General features: G+C 36.8%; 1 protein-coding gene across 2 annotated transcripts; it reads right to left on the reverse strand.

Moving 5' to 3' along the window:
* Positions 1-9,138: 9,138 nt before the first annotated feature.
* Positions 9,139-15,193, reverse strand: LOC135607435 (DEAD-box ATP-dependent RNA helicase 48-like). Of its 2 annotated transcripts, none has more exons than XR_010485182.1 (11): positions 14,156-15,193; positions 13,472-13,578; positions 12,804-12,859; positions 12,495-12,719; positions 12,114-12,320; positions 11,930-12,016; positions 11,559-11,654; positions 11,278-11,493; positions 10,606-10,788; positions 9,646-9,955; positions 9,139-9,459 (listed from the first exon to the last, which is right to left on the reverse strand). XR_010485182.1 is itself a non-coding variant. In XM_065099251.1 (11 exons), exons 1-11 carry the CDS (start codon positions 15,109-15,111, stop codon positions 9,456-9,458), a joined length of 2,364 nt encoding a protein of 787 aa, XP_064955323.1. In that variant the 5' UTR covers positions 15,112-15,193; the 3' UTR covers positions 9,139-9,455. The 2 variants fall into 2 exon arrangements, 1 of the variants encoding a protein (XP_064955323.1); XM_065099251.1 differs by having other exon boundaries at positions 9,729-9,955.
* Positions 15,194-15,489: the final 296 nt, after the last annotated feature.

The following is a 15,489-nucleotide window of genomic DNA, read 5'->3' on the forward strand; positions in this document are numbered from 1 at the left end:
CGGGACTTTATTTTGCTACATGTCTTGCCATCGTAATTAATCCTGCATATGTAAAATATACTTCAATCTAGACAATTAATACTAAGCATCAATCAAGTTGCCCGGCATGTCATTGGTCCCTTGACGTTTCGTCCGATTTTTAGGCACATCGTCCTCTCTTACGACCTATTGCCCAATCGGTTAGTTGACTCCGCAACTCCGATATCCTTAGTGCAATATCCACTTTTCTTGGCTCGATGCCCGAATCCATAGCCCGAAGCATTCTATCGATACATCGACCGATCCACTAGCCCGACGTCCAATCTTCTGACATGTTTTTTCGGCCCAACATGATTTTTCCTGCTTTAATTGTCTCATCCTGATCGAAGCATCCTACGTCACTCAAAACGTAGATTAAAACATAAACACATATCAATTGGTTTCATCATCAAAATATGAGATTCAACAATCTCCCCCATTTTGATGATGACAACTAATCGACGACGGAGTTAACCTTAACTCCCGGAGTTTAAACAAACTCCCCCTATCAATATACCATATTGATAGAAACTCTTGGATTCAAAAATCCAAGCAACATGTCATGATCAAATCATGGATGACAACAACATACTTTTCCCCCTTTGTCATGAACAAAAAGGAGAAGTTTCAACTCTTATGAGTTCAGAGATATATATTCAAATCATTGTATAAAAAACATAGTATCAAATTTTATCATCATGCAATTTGTAAGCTAAAAAATTTAACAAGTTCTACAACATACAAGTTAGCCAATTTTATAACATTTTAGAACATGCAAGCTAGCAGTTTTGAGATTTTCAAGAAAGCAACTCTTGTTTCTTGAAATATACAAGTTGCAAACTAGCAAATTTTTGCTTCCTTTATAATGTTTGAGCTCACAATTTTGCTTCCGTTGCAAAGTGTAAGATTAGCATGTTTAGCATCTTGAGATAGACAAGATAGCACATTTTTATATTTTCTTGAGATTTCAAGTTAGCAATTATCGGTGATGTTAAAGATAGCAATTTCTTCTCTTTTGAGAAGTATAATTTTTGCTTTCTTCTTGAATTGTGCAAGCTAGCTAGTTTGCCTCTTTTCATGATGTCCACGCTATAAATTCTTGTTCGCCCTTTATCATTGTCGAAAAGAAAGGAAGACCCATTACATCAATTTTTAAATTATGATAAAAATATGTAATTATTCTTATTTGTGCATCATTATATTTTTAAATTAGAACATGCATAATTTTAAAACTTTACATTTTATTTTTCATGCACGATACCGAAAAATAAATCATTCATCATTATGAGAATATCATACATGATACTAAAACATTAAGCATTTAACAATATTTTGATCATGATACACATCATATGCATCACACATATCATCACAATAAAAGCATAAGTATTGTATGCATTATTCCAAATCATCATTCTTGGGTATCATTTTAGAAAATGATATTTATTGATTTTCATATAATTTCAAAAAATCATAGTGTTACATGTATTTTTATCTAAGGAAAAAATCATAGTGTTGCATATATCATTCCAAAACATTTCAAGCCATACAAGTCATAAATACAAGGAAATTATGTCATGAAAGATAAGACTGTGAATACCAAAAGATATGATTCATAAATAATTTCTTTTTTAATAAAATATAAGAAGTCATGGTGAACGATCTTGATTTATATAAAATTTTAAAACATAATTATCAAGATCATGGTTAGTTTTATAGATCTCCTCTTTAGTAAATGGTAAAAGGAAACATAGGAGTACAAAGAAGAGATCATGATTGAAAAAAATCAAATAATTTCAAGAGATTAAGATCGAATAAAACTCATTCAAATCAAAATCGTCAAATCAAAATCATTTTCAAGAGATTCAAGAACAATGCTTTTCTCTTTTTAGTTGTTTAAATTCATGTGATTTATTTTATTTATGCCAAATAAAAATATGCATCAACGTTTAGGATTGAAAAATGAATTTCGTCATAAAAACCATCAAGACTAATAAATCACAAAAATCATCATGTATAACTTTAAAATCTCATACATAAAATCATCAAATCATGATATCAAAACTTCAATATTTTCATTACAACATCAAGTAAGGTTTCATTGAACATAACTTTGAATGATTCTTATATATATCTAAAATTTCTTTAGTTTTAATTTATATGATTGACTTTATATTAGCATGCTCAAAATTTTGTTCTTATGTCAAAACCATACATCATGTTTGAAAAACAAAGACAAGGTTCATAAAAAAAATATCAAGCCTTCCATACAAAAGTCATGCATCGTCATTGAAAAGCAATATAGAAATCATCAAAATACACATTCTTGCTTCTTAAGCACATACATAAGATTAATCTTACTATGTGTACAATTATTAGATTTATATCTAGCATTTTATTGCATTAACATGAAACATGCAATTTTCATTATCATTTTCAAAATTACGAGCATGATCATATTTTTATATTTTCATTTTTAAACATTTATTTTTTAAGAAAATTAATTCAAAACAAAAAAATACATTATGAAAAGCATCATTAATTTCAAAGTAAATTAGGGGGATTTCGATTACCTCATCATTGAAAGCGGTTAAGGCGTAGTTTGCCACCTCACATTTCTTGATTTTCTCCTCGTCTTCGGAGGAGCTTGATTCATCCCAATTTTTGTTTTTCTTCTTGCGTTCAAAACAAGTAGTTCCGTTCTTTTTGTTCTTAAATTTTTGTTTTATTAACTTTTTAAATTTCTTAGTGAGTTCAAGTTCACTTTCACTTGAGCTTATGCTCGAGTGGTCTTCAAATGTTCCATGTCTCAAATCCTTCCTGTTATTTGGAAGGTAGTTTTGTTCATCATGTTCATCATATGCATTGTGCACCATTTCATATGTCATCAATGAACTGATAAGTTTTTCAAGTGAAAAATATTTAAATCTTTTGTTTTTTGTATTACCGTTACTTTCGAGTCCCAAGTTTTAGAAAGTGATCTTAAGATCTTGTTAACGAGTTCAAAGTTCGAAAAACTTTTACCAAGTGCTTTTAGACTATTGACGACATCCGTAAAATGGGTGTACATGTCTCTAATAGTTTCTCTTGGTTCCATACAAAACATCTCAAAATTGTGCATTAAAAAATTTACTTTAGAATCTTTTACACTACTTGTGCCTTTGTGTGTGATTTCAAGAGTACACCAAATATCGAAAGTCATTTCGCACAAAGAAACCCGATTAAACTTTGTTTTATCTAAGGCGCAAAATAGAGTATTCATAGCTCTAATATTTAAAGAAAAAGTCTTCTTTTCCAAATCATTCCAATCTTTCATCGGAAGAGAAGACCTTTTAAAGTCGGATTTGACTAAGTGCCATAAATTCAAAACCAAAGAAAACAAGAAAACTCTCATTCGAGCTTTCCAATAAGTATAGTCTGTCCCATTGAAAAAGGGAGGACGAATGAGAGAGTGACCTTCTTGAAAGCCGAAAAGAGCCATTTCTCTTGGGTGCTAAACCAATTGAGAAATCACGAGGCTCTGATACAAATTGTTAGGATCAAGAGTCGGCACTAAAAGGGGGGGTGAATTAGTGCAGCAGTAAGATAACGACGGTTTAAAAACTTTCGTACGATAAAACTGTTTCCGACGTAAAACTATTTTCGGAAACTTAACTTGAAAGCGAGTTTGTAAAGGAGTGCAGCAAAAATAATGAGGAAGTAAAGCATATATGGAGGTTTACAGTAAGGTAAATAGCAATAAGTAAATGCAAACCAGAATTTTAGAGTGGTTCAGTCAACGTGACCTACATCCACTTTCGGCTTCCTCCTTCGATGAGGTCACAAGCATCCACTAGAGGCCTTCCTTCAATAGGCAAAGGCCAATCACCTTTTACAAGCATCAACTCAATTCTCTCAATCTATTCTAACACTTAGAACTTTGAGAGGAGCTCACACAAGATTGCAACTGTGTTTCTATACTTTTTTACTCTTAATACTTGTGTACTTTAACCAGGGATGGGAGGGTATTTATAGGCTTCAAGTTGATTCAAACTTAAAGCCCAAAACTTTCCAATCCCGGGTTCCCCGGGCACGAGCGGTACCACCGCCTGCGTTGGGCGGTACCACCGCCCAATCTCAGTCTGACTGACACTGTCCTAGGCGGTACCATCGCCTAGATTGGCGGTACCACCACCTAGCACCCTGCCAAGGGTGGTACAACCGCCCAGACTTGTAGTACCACCACCTGACATAGTCTCGAAGACTATGCCACGACGGTGAGACTTCTTGGGGCACTGTTTGGACTTCTTATTGGGCCCAACATAGTTCTTACATGGGCCTAGCTAGCCCCTAATTAGGTTGGCCCAAATCCAAGCCCAATCACATGCTGACTACGAAATCCTAAGACATTTGGTAAGCTAAACAAGTCTCTATGTCTATTCTTCCGGCGAGCTTCTAGCGATCTTCCGGCGAACTTCCGACGGAGTCTCGGCAAGCTCCTGAACTTCACGATGATCTTCTTGGCGAGTTTTGATGAGCTTCTCTGGCAAGCTCCAGGACTTCTCGGATGGTTCCCGCAGAACTTCCGACGAAACGTCCGAAATTTCGACGAACTCTCGAACTCCCAATGTGATTGCGTCCTTGACTCCAAGACTTCATTTTGCTCCATGCTTTACTATCGTAGTTAATCCTGCACATGTAAAACATACTTCGATCTAGGCAATTAATGCTAAGCATTAATCAAATTGCCCGACATGTCATTGGTCCCTCGACGCTTCGTCCGATTCTTTGGCATATCGTCCTCTCTTGCGGCCTATTGCCCAATCGGTCAGTTGACTCCGCAACTCCGATATCCTTAGCGCAATACCCTCTCTTCTTGGCTTGATACCCGAATCCATGGCTCAAAGCCTTCTATCGATACGTCGTTCGATCCACTGGCCTGACATCCAATCTTCTAACATGTTCCTCCGGCCCAACATGATTTTTCCTGCTTTAATTGTCTCATCCTGATTGAAGCATCCTGCATCACTCAAAATACAGATTAAAACATAAACATATATCAATTGGTTTCATCATTAAAATACGAGATTCAATATGTTCTAATCATATGTCAGGCATAAAATCAATATTTAGAGATATTGATTAAACTCACAAGTTGAAAGTTAGACTTGGAGATAGCAAGCAAATCCAAGTGGAAGGAAAAGTACCAATTGAGGTGAAGACAAATCAAGGAAAGGTAAAATACCTTGATAATGTTTTCTTTGTTCCTACTTTATCAAATAACTTGTTGAGTGTTGAACAATTGATAGATGATGGATATTCAATAATATTTGATGATGGTTCATGCATTATTAAAGATAAAAAATCTGGTTTGATTACGGTAAATGTTTGCATGATGCAAAACAAGATGTTTCCACTTGATGTTACAAATATTAAAAGGCATGCGCTTATCGCAATTCAAAAAAATGAGTCTAATTTATGGCATTTAAGATATGAACACCTTAACATTAAGGGTTTAAGGTTGTTAAGTAAAAAAGGAATGATTTTCGAATTGCCCAAGATTAATACACTTGATGTATGTGAAGGATACATTTATGACAAATAAAATAAAAAATCATTTCCTATTGGAAAAGTATGGAGAGCATCTAATTGTCTTGAATTAATTCATGCTGACTTATATGGACCTATGAATACAAAATCATTTGGTGGAAGTCAATATTTTCTATTGTTTACTGATGATTATAGCTGCATGAGTTGGGTATATTTTCTGAAACTGAAATCTGAAATATTTGATGATTTTCGAAAGTTCAAGACACTTGTAGAAAGACAAAGTGGTAGACACATAAAGATACTTCGGACAGATAGAGGTGGTGAATTTTTATCTAATAAATTTAATTCTTTTTGTGAAGAAAATGGTATTCGCAGAGAATTGACGGCACCAAACACACCGGAGCAAAATGGTATAGCTGAACGTAAGAATCGAACTGTTGTTGAAATGGTAAGAAGTTTGTTTAAAAGAAAATAAATTCCAAATCAGTTTTGGGTAGAAGCAATTGCAACAACAGTTTATTTGTTGAATATTTCACCAACAAAGGCTGTTATGAATCAAACTACTTTTGAGGCTTGGTATGGTATAAAACCAAGTATAAGCCATCTAAGAATTTTTGGCTGTATTGCTTATGCTTTGGTGAATTCATAAAATCATCACAAGCTTATTGAAAAATCTGAAAAAGTTATTATTAACAGAAATGTTATGTTTGATGAAAGGGCAAGTTAGAATTGGGAAACCAATAAAGATGGAATGCAAATGTAGATTCTAGCAGAACTAGACACTCCGTAGAATCAAATGACAGATACTACTCCAACAAGTTCATCGTCAAACTCACCTAATAATAGTTTAAATTCTGATTCCTCAGATGAAACTCCTCCAAGAAATTTCAGATCACTAACAGAAATTTATGACTCAACATTTGCTTTGTTTATTTCAAATCCAACAACTTTTAAGGAAGCAATTGAAAAAGAGGAATGGAGAAAAACAATGAAGGAGAAAACTAAGTCAATTGATAAGAATGAAACTTGGGAGCTAATGGATCTACTTAAAGAAAAGAAAGCTATTGGATTAAAATGAGTATTCAAAACAAAGTTTAATACAGATGGAAGTATCCAAAAACATAAGGTACAGCTTGTAGGAAAAGGATATTCATAGCAACAAAGTATTGATTTTGTTGATACTTTTTGGCTAGTTGCTAAATTTGAAACCGTGAGAACTTTCTTAGCTTTAACTGCTCATTTGAGTTGGCTTGTTTATCAATTTACCGTGAAATCTATGTTTTTAAATAGAGATTTACATGAAGAGTTTTTTATTGCTCAACCTAAAGGTTTTTTTAGTTAAAGGACATGAAGAAAAGGTATATAAACTAAGAAAAGCTCTTTATGGGCTTAAATAAGCTCATCAGTAAAATTGATTATTATTTTCTTCAAAATAGATTTAAAATGAGCAATAATGAATCTACTCTTTATCTAAAGAAGGAAAGTGAACATAATATTCTAATGATTTGCCTCTATGTTAATGATATTGTATATATGGGTTCATCTAACTCTTTTGTAGCAGAATTAAAAAAAAATATGATGAATATTTTGAAATGTCAAATCTAGATCTACTGCTCTATTTTCTTGGGTTGGAAGTGAAGTAAGGATTAGATGAAAATTTTATTTTACAAAGAAAGTATGCAATGGATCTACTCAAAAATCTAACATGATTAATTGCAAAGCTACAGTAACACCCATGAATGTAAATAAAAAATTAAAACTTGAAGATAGTACAAGTCTGACAAACACAAGATACTATAGAAGTTTGGTTGGAGGTTTGATTTATCTAACTCATACTCGACCAGATATTGCATTCTCTATTGGTGTAGTATCCAGGTTTATGTATAGCCCAAGCAAACATCATCTCAGAGCTACTAAAAGAATTCTACGTTATATTGCTAGAACTACAGATTATGATATTTAGTATTCTCATAATTTTAATTATAAATTATTTAGTTTCACTGATAGTGATTGGGCAAGAGCTTTAGATGATCGAAAGAGTACTTCAAGTATTATTTTTAGCCTCGGATCGGGAGCTATATCTTAGAGTTCTAAAGAGCAAGCAACAACTACATTATCGACATCGAAAGCAGAATATATAACCGTAACATCTTGTCAAGCAATATGGCTTAGAAGACTTCTTGAAGATCTTCATTAAGAACAAAAAGAAGCAACGAAAATATTTTGTGACAATAAAGCCACAATTACAATGATGAAGAATCCAACATTTAATGAAAGAACGAAGCATATAAAGATACGCTATCATTTCATCCGAGATCTTGTAGCAAGTGGAGCCATAACAATGAAGTATTGTGGAATAAATAAACAAGTTGCGGATATCCTCACCAAGTCGCTTCCAGTTCAAAAGTATGTTTATTTCATATCGCAAATCGATGTATACAACTATGAATCAAGGGGGAGTGTTGAGATTTGATTTATTATCTAGGTAGTTATCATGATCTAGTAGTTATGGAGTGGTTTTAATAACTATAGGGTGGTTTCAATAACTACCTCAATCATGATCTAATAGTTATAGGGTAGTTTCAATAACTACCTCAATCATGAGTGACTCATGGGTGATATGGGGAGTGAGATAGTTACCGCTAGGTCCTATAAATGATCCATGCTTCAAGCCTGACCTCAGGTAAATGATCCACCTCAGTCTTCAGCCTTTCCCGTTTCGTGGCAGACCTATCAAATCCAAGCGATGATCGCAGAGGAGTAAGCAAGCAAAAGGAAAGCAACTAAATCTCCAACTCTACATGATAAATGAGTTTACCAGCTTTGGCAGGAACTGCACTCCAGCAGCTGAGCCCATGCTTGAGCACGAAGTCTCGGAGCCTTTGGTCCTCATCAAGCGACCGCAGCCCTTTCTTGCAGTTCATCCTTGTCTCGAATGGGCTGGGAGCACACCATTGATCTGTTTATGGTCTGTACCCACATGCATGCAGCGAAACAAATTTGGGGAAGGTGATGCAACCCACCGTTTTCTTGCCTCCTACCAGGTTGGTATGTTTTGTATCTCCATGCTGGTGAAGGTGACCATCATTTGCACCCTTCATGTCAATGGTATCACCATTTAAATCCTAGTTACACAATTATTATATACCAAAGAGTATATTTTGAGAAGCTTGATTATACTTGCTGTCACCAGATGCATATAGATTTTGAATGGGAATGTGTGTTCCAATCAACGTCTGCCTGTTTTTTACCAACACAGCTAACAATGTCTCAGAAGTGTGTGAAGAATGAGCTGTTTGTGTAGAAGAAAGAATGATTAGCTCAGTGAGGGAGCCTTTTTCTCTTTGGAATTCTTCATTCATCATCGTAATTGTTCATGGATGAAGAGTTCGAGGCTTTGTCTTCTCACTCTTGCTGAAAGAGTGACGGAAGAATCCATGTAGGAAGAAGCTCCGGTGTGCTCATCCACAGAAGGCACAAAAGAGGACCAACATTAATGATGTCAACTTCATACCTTCTTTCAATGATCGCTCGTACGGACACTCCTAATAGCGTTCATGGAGAGTCTCACAGATTCATGAATACAGCACATGATGGATGAAGAATCTTGTTCGTACCATACATTAGTATAGTCGAAAGGTTATGAGTTATCAAGTAACGGAGTCCATGAGATCGCTAAACAGACATTTCTCGTTCCTACTAAGATGGGAATGATTTGAAGATTGAAGCCATGTGTAATTTAGAAAGGAAATGGCTTCAGAATGTTCCACCCACTCCATGCTATAGGACAAGTCAATGCCTCTCAGAACAAGCCATGCTATTTTGAATCTAATACGAGCCATCATCCATCACTAGCTTATGTTGTCATTTTTTCTCTCTTTCTGATACCAATCTAAACCACTCCGTAATCACCTGCAAAGACACCACGAGATGAGGAAATTTCATGTTAAACACCAGAAATCACAAGAATATTAGAGCAAACATTCAAGCAATTAAGTTGGACATGGAGAAGATTTAGAAACACCAACACATGAGGTGTTAAAAAGGCATGGACCACAGTGTGAGATTAGGAAGTGGGGAAAGGACAAGAAAAGATACCCAACACAGTTAGCAAGTCCGATCAGCATTGACACTTAAGGATTTGCAGTATGGAAATGGATCAGAACAATTGTTGGATTTACTTATGAACTCGAATGCCAGGAATGCCCTTCAATCCCATCTTCAAAGCTGTTCTCCTGAAGAGCGCTGGAGGCTTCTCTAAACCAATGGAATGACAAAACTTGTTTGCCAGGTCAGCCAGCGTGGTTTTATCTCTTCCTACTTCCCTAATAGAGTTATAATATCCAAGCCAGGCATGATATGCTGCTTCCTTGATGCTTGGGTCAACTCTTCCAATGGAATCCTCAACCTGTATATACAAATAATTATGTGTTAGGTCACCTAGTCACAGAAAAATGGAAAGCCAATCTTCTATACCTCCAGCAAGAAGTAGGAGGTTGTGCGTGGCCAGATCATTTACATGTTATGAGAAACAAGAATTGGATGAACCAAAGATATTGTACGCTAAAGGAACTTGGATGCTATATCATATCTTACATATGAAACCTTAAAACAATTGCCCAAAACCCAAAACTTAAAACAGGGTACTTATCCTCCAACGGTAAATCTCTTTTCACTCAGAATATTGCAGTTCGGGTGGACCGACGCAATCCAAAACTTCTTTTAGGGTGATGTGGCCTCTCACATATCTGATGTGGTGCTAATAAGGTATGCGTGTGGTTCCCACACATCACACCTGTGAGAGACCAAACTGGCCCTGGAGTGATTAGTTCCACCTAATAGCCATTTACTTCCACCAACACTCACCTGTATTGGATATCAACTCAAACATAAATTAGGTCACCATGCAATGACATCAGCACTAAATGGATCATCACTGAGATATAGCAGATTGTGAGTATCAATACATCGACACTAAGCCAAGGAAAACAAAATACTAGGAACTGTCATCAGGATTATTTTAGTTAACCATGAAAGGCCTTACGACTTGATAGGTACCTTCTGTTTTGTGTCTGAATCAAGATCCAGAAGTTGATACTTCTTGATGGGAAGATCTTTTATCTGATCCATGAAATATTCTTCCCATGGTGCAAGCAATAGAATGCCCTTTCCATCTTTGCCTTGACGTCCTGTCCTTCCAAGTCGATGTATGTATTGTTCACGATCAGGAGGAATGCCAACCTAAATATCATTGCTGATGTATTATCTTTCTTAAATGCATACACATATTATTATGAAGTGCAAAATTGCAACATGAATCCAGAAGTCTTCGTCTATTTAAGCTCATTTTAAGTAGATAAATTTCTGCATTTCTGCAAATCTTTTCTCTAAACTTCATCATGGAAGGATTGCAGTTCTTCTCATACAAAATATCACTTAGTTATTCATGAAAAACTGCATAGAAGTAACAAGAAAACATAAAATCACATAAGAACACATAAAAACATGGCAGATAGACTTGCCTACTGTTATTTATGAAACATATAAACCTCAGGATTCTGAATGAACAAATTTACTCCAGAGACAGTTCATGTAACAGAATAACAGATAAAGATGAAATCTAGCAACCTTTGCTGCATCAGATGAATAACAACAGCAATAACCAGTGTTTTGAAAGAAAAAAAAAAGACTATTTCCAGCAGTTCAAGCAGACAATGAAGGCAGAATTACCTGAATGACTAGAGTGACATCAGGATAATTCATCCCACGAGAAGAAACATCAGAGGTTACAAGAATTATGCACTTTGATTCACGGAACTCATCAGATATACGAGTTCGATAAAGTTGTGGCTTCCTAGAATGCATTTCCCTGACATTCATTTTCAAGTCTCGGAGAAGCACGTACATAAAAGCCGCTCCCATAGCAGTTGTACAAAATACAATTACCTGATGCAAGAAAAGATATTAGATACTATAATTTATGAGATGCTTGAGTGTGAAATAGAAATGACCTTATAGTCTAACTCTTGTTGCATGTGTTCCTTCAGAAGATTATACACCAAGTGATAATGCAGTTGATGAGGTGCAATAAGATATGCCTGCAGAACCTGCATTTAAAAATTATCAGCATGGGAAAGATGATATTTATTGCTGGGTCAACAATGACATATACAAAACATACCCACTCTTCGACAATTACAATATCCAAGCCACTTGTGAAAGAGTTTAACATATAATATACAACCACTTTGTCAAATTGAGACTCGACAACCAAAAAAACCAAAACATAAAACTAAACTATGCCCCCCAAATCCAACCGTATCAACAAAGGCATGGTGCCTTTTATATAGTTGCTAATGATGTACAGGTCATTGCATTATACCTTTGCATGAGTTTCCACGCATCCCAAGCCAACTGTATCGACAAAGATATGATCTCGTTTCAAGACAAGCTGTGATATTCGGCATACCTATTACATAATGATCCTTATGTCAGAAAAACAGATGCTGCAGAAGTAAATGAGAACCAAGATATTTGAGAATGGTAGCAAAAAAATATAGTAGTACCTCTCTAGGAAATGTAGCAGAAAACAATAAGGACTGCCTCTGGCGTGGCACAGAATCAACAATCTTCTCTATGTCCTTTCTATATCCTAAGTCTAACAAGTGGTCCGCTTCATCAAGTATAAGCATCTTCAAACCCATCAAACGTACAGAAAACCCAGACTTGTTTTCTATGTGATCCAATAATCTGCCAGGTGTTGCCACTATAATCTGTAAACAGCTGTGAACTCTAAGACTGGAATTAAAAAACCCGAAGACATTACCACGGCCAGCAGGATTATTAACAAAAAAAGAAAAAACACTCTCAAGTGCCTGCTTTGAAGTTTTCAAGAGAAAATTTAGTTCATCAAAGTAAACAGATGCAAGAAAGGATTAAGATAAAACCTGGCAAGGATTTGATTCGAGACGTTTCTGATCCATCTTGAACCTTGTCCCTCCAGTAAATGTTTGAACACCAATTCCAACATGGTGTTTTAACAGAACATTTGCCTCAGCTGCAACTTGAATGGCAAGCTCCCTTGTGGGACAAATAATAAGAACATGAATTTGAGGTAGCCGCTGGTTTATGCTGCTTTGTGTTGCCTTGGTGACTGTTTCAATTGCAGGAAGCTGTTTGCCTTTAATAAAATATTCAAGGAGTGAAAATAATAATTTAAAATTGGTAATAACTACCACATAATAGAGATGGTATACCAGAAAAGCAGCACTTTTGCCTGTGCCTGTTTTTGCTTTCACTAGAGCATCCTTACCTGTTTAAATCACCAATGTACAAGCAAAAGTATAATTGGCATATTTTTATCGTGGAACAGAAAGAAACAAACAAAAAACTAAAAGGCCATGCCAAAATCAATGTTATTGAAATCTTATCATATCATGGAGTACATGGTTACTCAGATTTCCTGATTCATTAAGGACAGAATTGCATGCATTGTAGTAGACTAAATTCAATTTCTAAACATTGCAGTATATCACATATTCACTGAGCTTTTTGCATTGCAGCATCATGAACTATATTTATGTTCTTCAGAAGAACAGGAACTAGATCCAAAAGCTGAATTCATGTGGTTACTTATGACCACAAAGCTAGGCCTAAAAAAATATTATGTTAATTTCATCATCTAAAAGAACTAAGGACAGCAGCACATAATGAATTGAGAAAGCCTAGTAACTTAACTTATATTCAGGATGATCTGCAAAAGTTTACAGCTTTATGTAGCAAGCAATGAAAAATAAGGGAAAAAAATGAGATTAAAAAAAGGGAACCAGCAAGTTCATTGGGCTTGGAGAGATATATTTGACAAACATTTATGAAGCATGCTATCAAGACAGACAATAAAACTGATAACATTTATACAGCATACCATCAAGACAGACAGGAAGTGTCGCCTCTTGCACAACGGTCATTCGTATGTATCCAGCATCAGTGAGTGCCTTAATTGTCAGAGGAGAGACGCCACACTCATCAAATCTAAGAGCATAGACACATTAGCAGCAATAAATCCTCTGTTTGAGACAGAAAATAAATACCGGATGAATGAACAATCTTTCTCTAACATGTATTAACCTCTCTCTACAACACAAGGCCTGGTTCTTCTGGTCATCTAGAAATTCAATAATTGTTGTGACAAGTCCCATGCCAATGTTACCATGCTGCATACTTTTGATTCTTTAACTTTTACAATAAGAGCATTCCAGAATTTAACACAACAATTTTTCATGTTGATAGAAAGATAACCAAACCCAAAAGGGTTAGGTAAAAGTTAAGCATTTGTAACCAAATAATGATTGATTTATGTGTAAGATGAGCAAATTTCTGCCAATCCACAACCATCCAACTTGAACCCCACCAAAGCTGCCACAACTGCCACTAATAATAATTGCCTAAGATTTCCGAATCAAAACTTAACATGCATTATGTTGAAATATACATGATATCAAAGGAATTAATTCATTCATGTCCAGATAATATAATATTTCATGATTAATACTTAACGATTCATAGATATTTTTTTTTTTTGACATAAATCATTTGATTCAAGAGATACCGCTTTTTTGTCAGAAGTGATTCTTCCTCTGCATCATGTCGTGTTGTATCATATGCATAAGCCTGCTTCTTCCACAACTCATCACGAATTTCCTGCATCTCATTAGAGGGATCACTGCACTCCTCAATGCTCCTAGGCACCCTCCTCTGGTTTTTCATATCATAGTTCCTCAGAGCAGCTTTGCTAAATATCTTCTTCCCTGCACTCGCCCTGCTCATCAAACCTGAGTCTTCCTCTGACTCCCCGTCACTTTTGATGTTAAACTTAGGAAACAGTCGTGAATTCTTTGGAGTACCCCTGTCTGCATCGCGAAGCTCCATCATTGAATTTCCATTTGAAACAACCCTTGCATCTGACTCGGAATCTTCATCGCTCGATGAATTCCTCCACCTCATCTTCGACCTCATCCCATTTCGTCTCCCTGGCATCGTCGAGTACTCCCTCTTACTAAAAGAACCCACGCTCGAACTTGTCCGGCCGGCCCTACTTTCAACCACGTTCCGTCGCTCCGCCACAAGCTTCCTCAAATCAAGCGGCGGCACGGAGCCCGAAGCATGGGACCGACGAGGTGCAGAGAGGATGGGGCCGTCATCCTCGTTCCAGAGGTCCACTGCCCCGGCCTTCATAAACCGATCAGCAAGGGCCTTGATGTGCTCTTTGGAGGTCATGGCGCCACCGGAGTTGGAGGCGGGATCGGTGGAGTCGCCGGAGGTTCTCCCAGCGCTCTTGGCGCGGATCTCGGTTCGGAGGCGAGCATGGTAGAGCTGCTTCTCCTGCTGGAGGAGGCGGCGCTCCTTCTCCCTCGCCATCTTCTCGTGCATCCGCTTGTACTGCCACTTGTTGAGGCCGCCGGGAAACGTACGCGGGCCGCCTCCCATGAATCGGAGGAGGGCGAGGTGGGAGAGGAGCTTCGGAAGCGTTCTTGAACGTTCTCGAAGGACGGCAGGGGACGCCATGGCCGTGGGGCTGCAGTGGAGGGCGTGGGGAAAGTGGGATTTGGGTTTAGGGTTTTAGGAGGAAGAGAGTGAGGGTGGAGCCGAAGAGAAACGGGCACCAGCAACGGACCAAAAGCTTTTTGTTGTCTCGGAAACGAGTGAGCTGAAAGGACACAAAAGTAATTTGATCTTCTCATGACTCGAGTCGGGATCGAATCCAAACGTGAAGATCCAATAACCGATTCGTGGACACGACATGCAAATTGACTCGATTATAAAGGGCAATTTAGTAATTATGGTTGACAACAAAATGATGGTGGATCAGTCTGATTGAGTTCGAGCGCTGCATGCATAATAAACACTCTAAAGGACGGCTCGAATACTTACTCGATGGTCGAT

The sequence above is a fragment of the Musa acuminata genome, chromosome BXJ2-3, assembly GCF_036884655.1.
Source record: "Musa acuminata AAA Group cultivar baxijiao chromosome BXJ2-3, Cavendish_Baxijiao_AAA, whole genome shotgun sequence".
NCBI classification, from domain to species: domain Eukaryota; kingdom Viridiplantae; phylum Streptophyta; class Magnoliopsida; order Zingiberales; family Musaceae; genus Musa; species Musa acuminata.

Coding starts and splice junctions, on each gene's coding strand:
- LOC135607435 (XM_065099251.1), bottom strand. CDS start 15,111: ATGGCGTCCCCTGCCGTCCTTCGAGAACGTTCAAGAACGCTTCCGAAG. Junction 12,720..12,803: donor GCAAAAGTGCTGCTTTTCTG/GTATACCATCTC, acceptor AAAGGCAAACAG/CTTCCTGCAATTGAAACAGT. Junction 12,321..12,494: donor TCGAATCAAATCCTTGCCAG/GTTTTATCTTAA, acceptor AGCTGTTTACAG/ATTATAGTGGCAACACCTGG.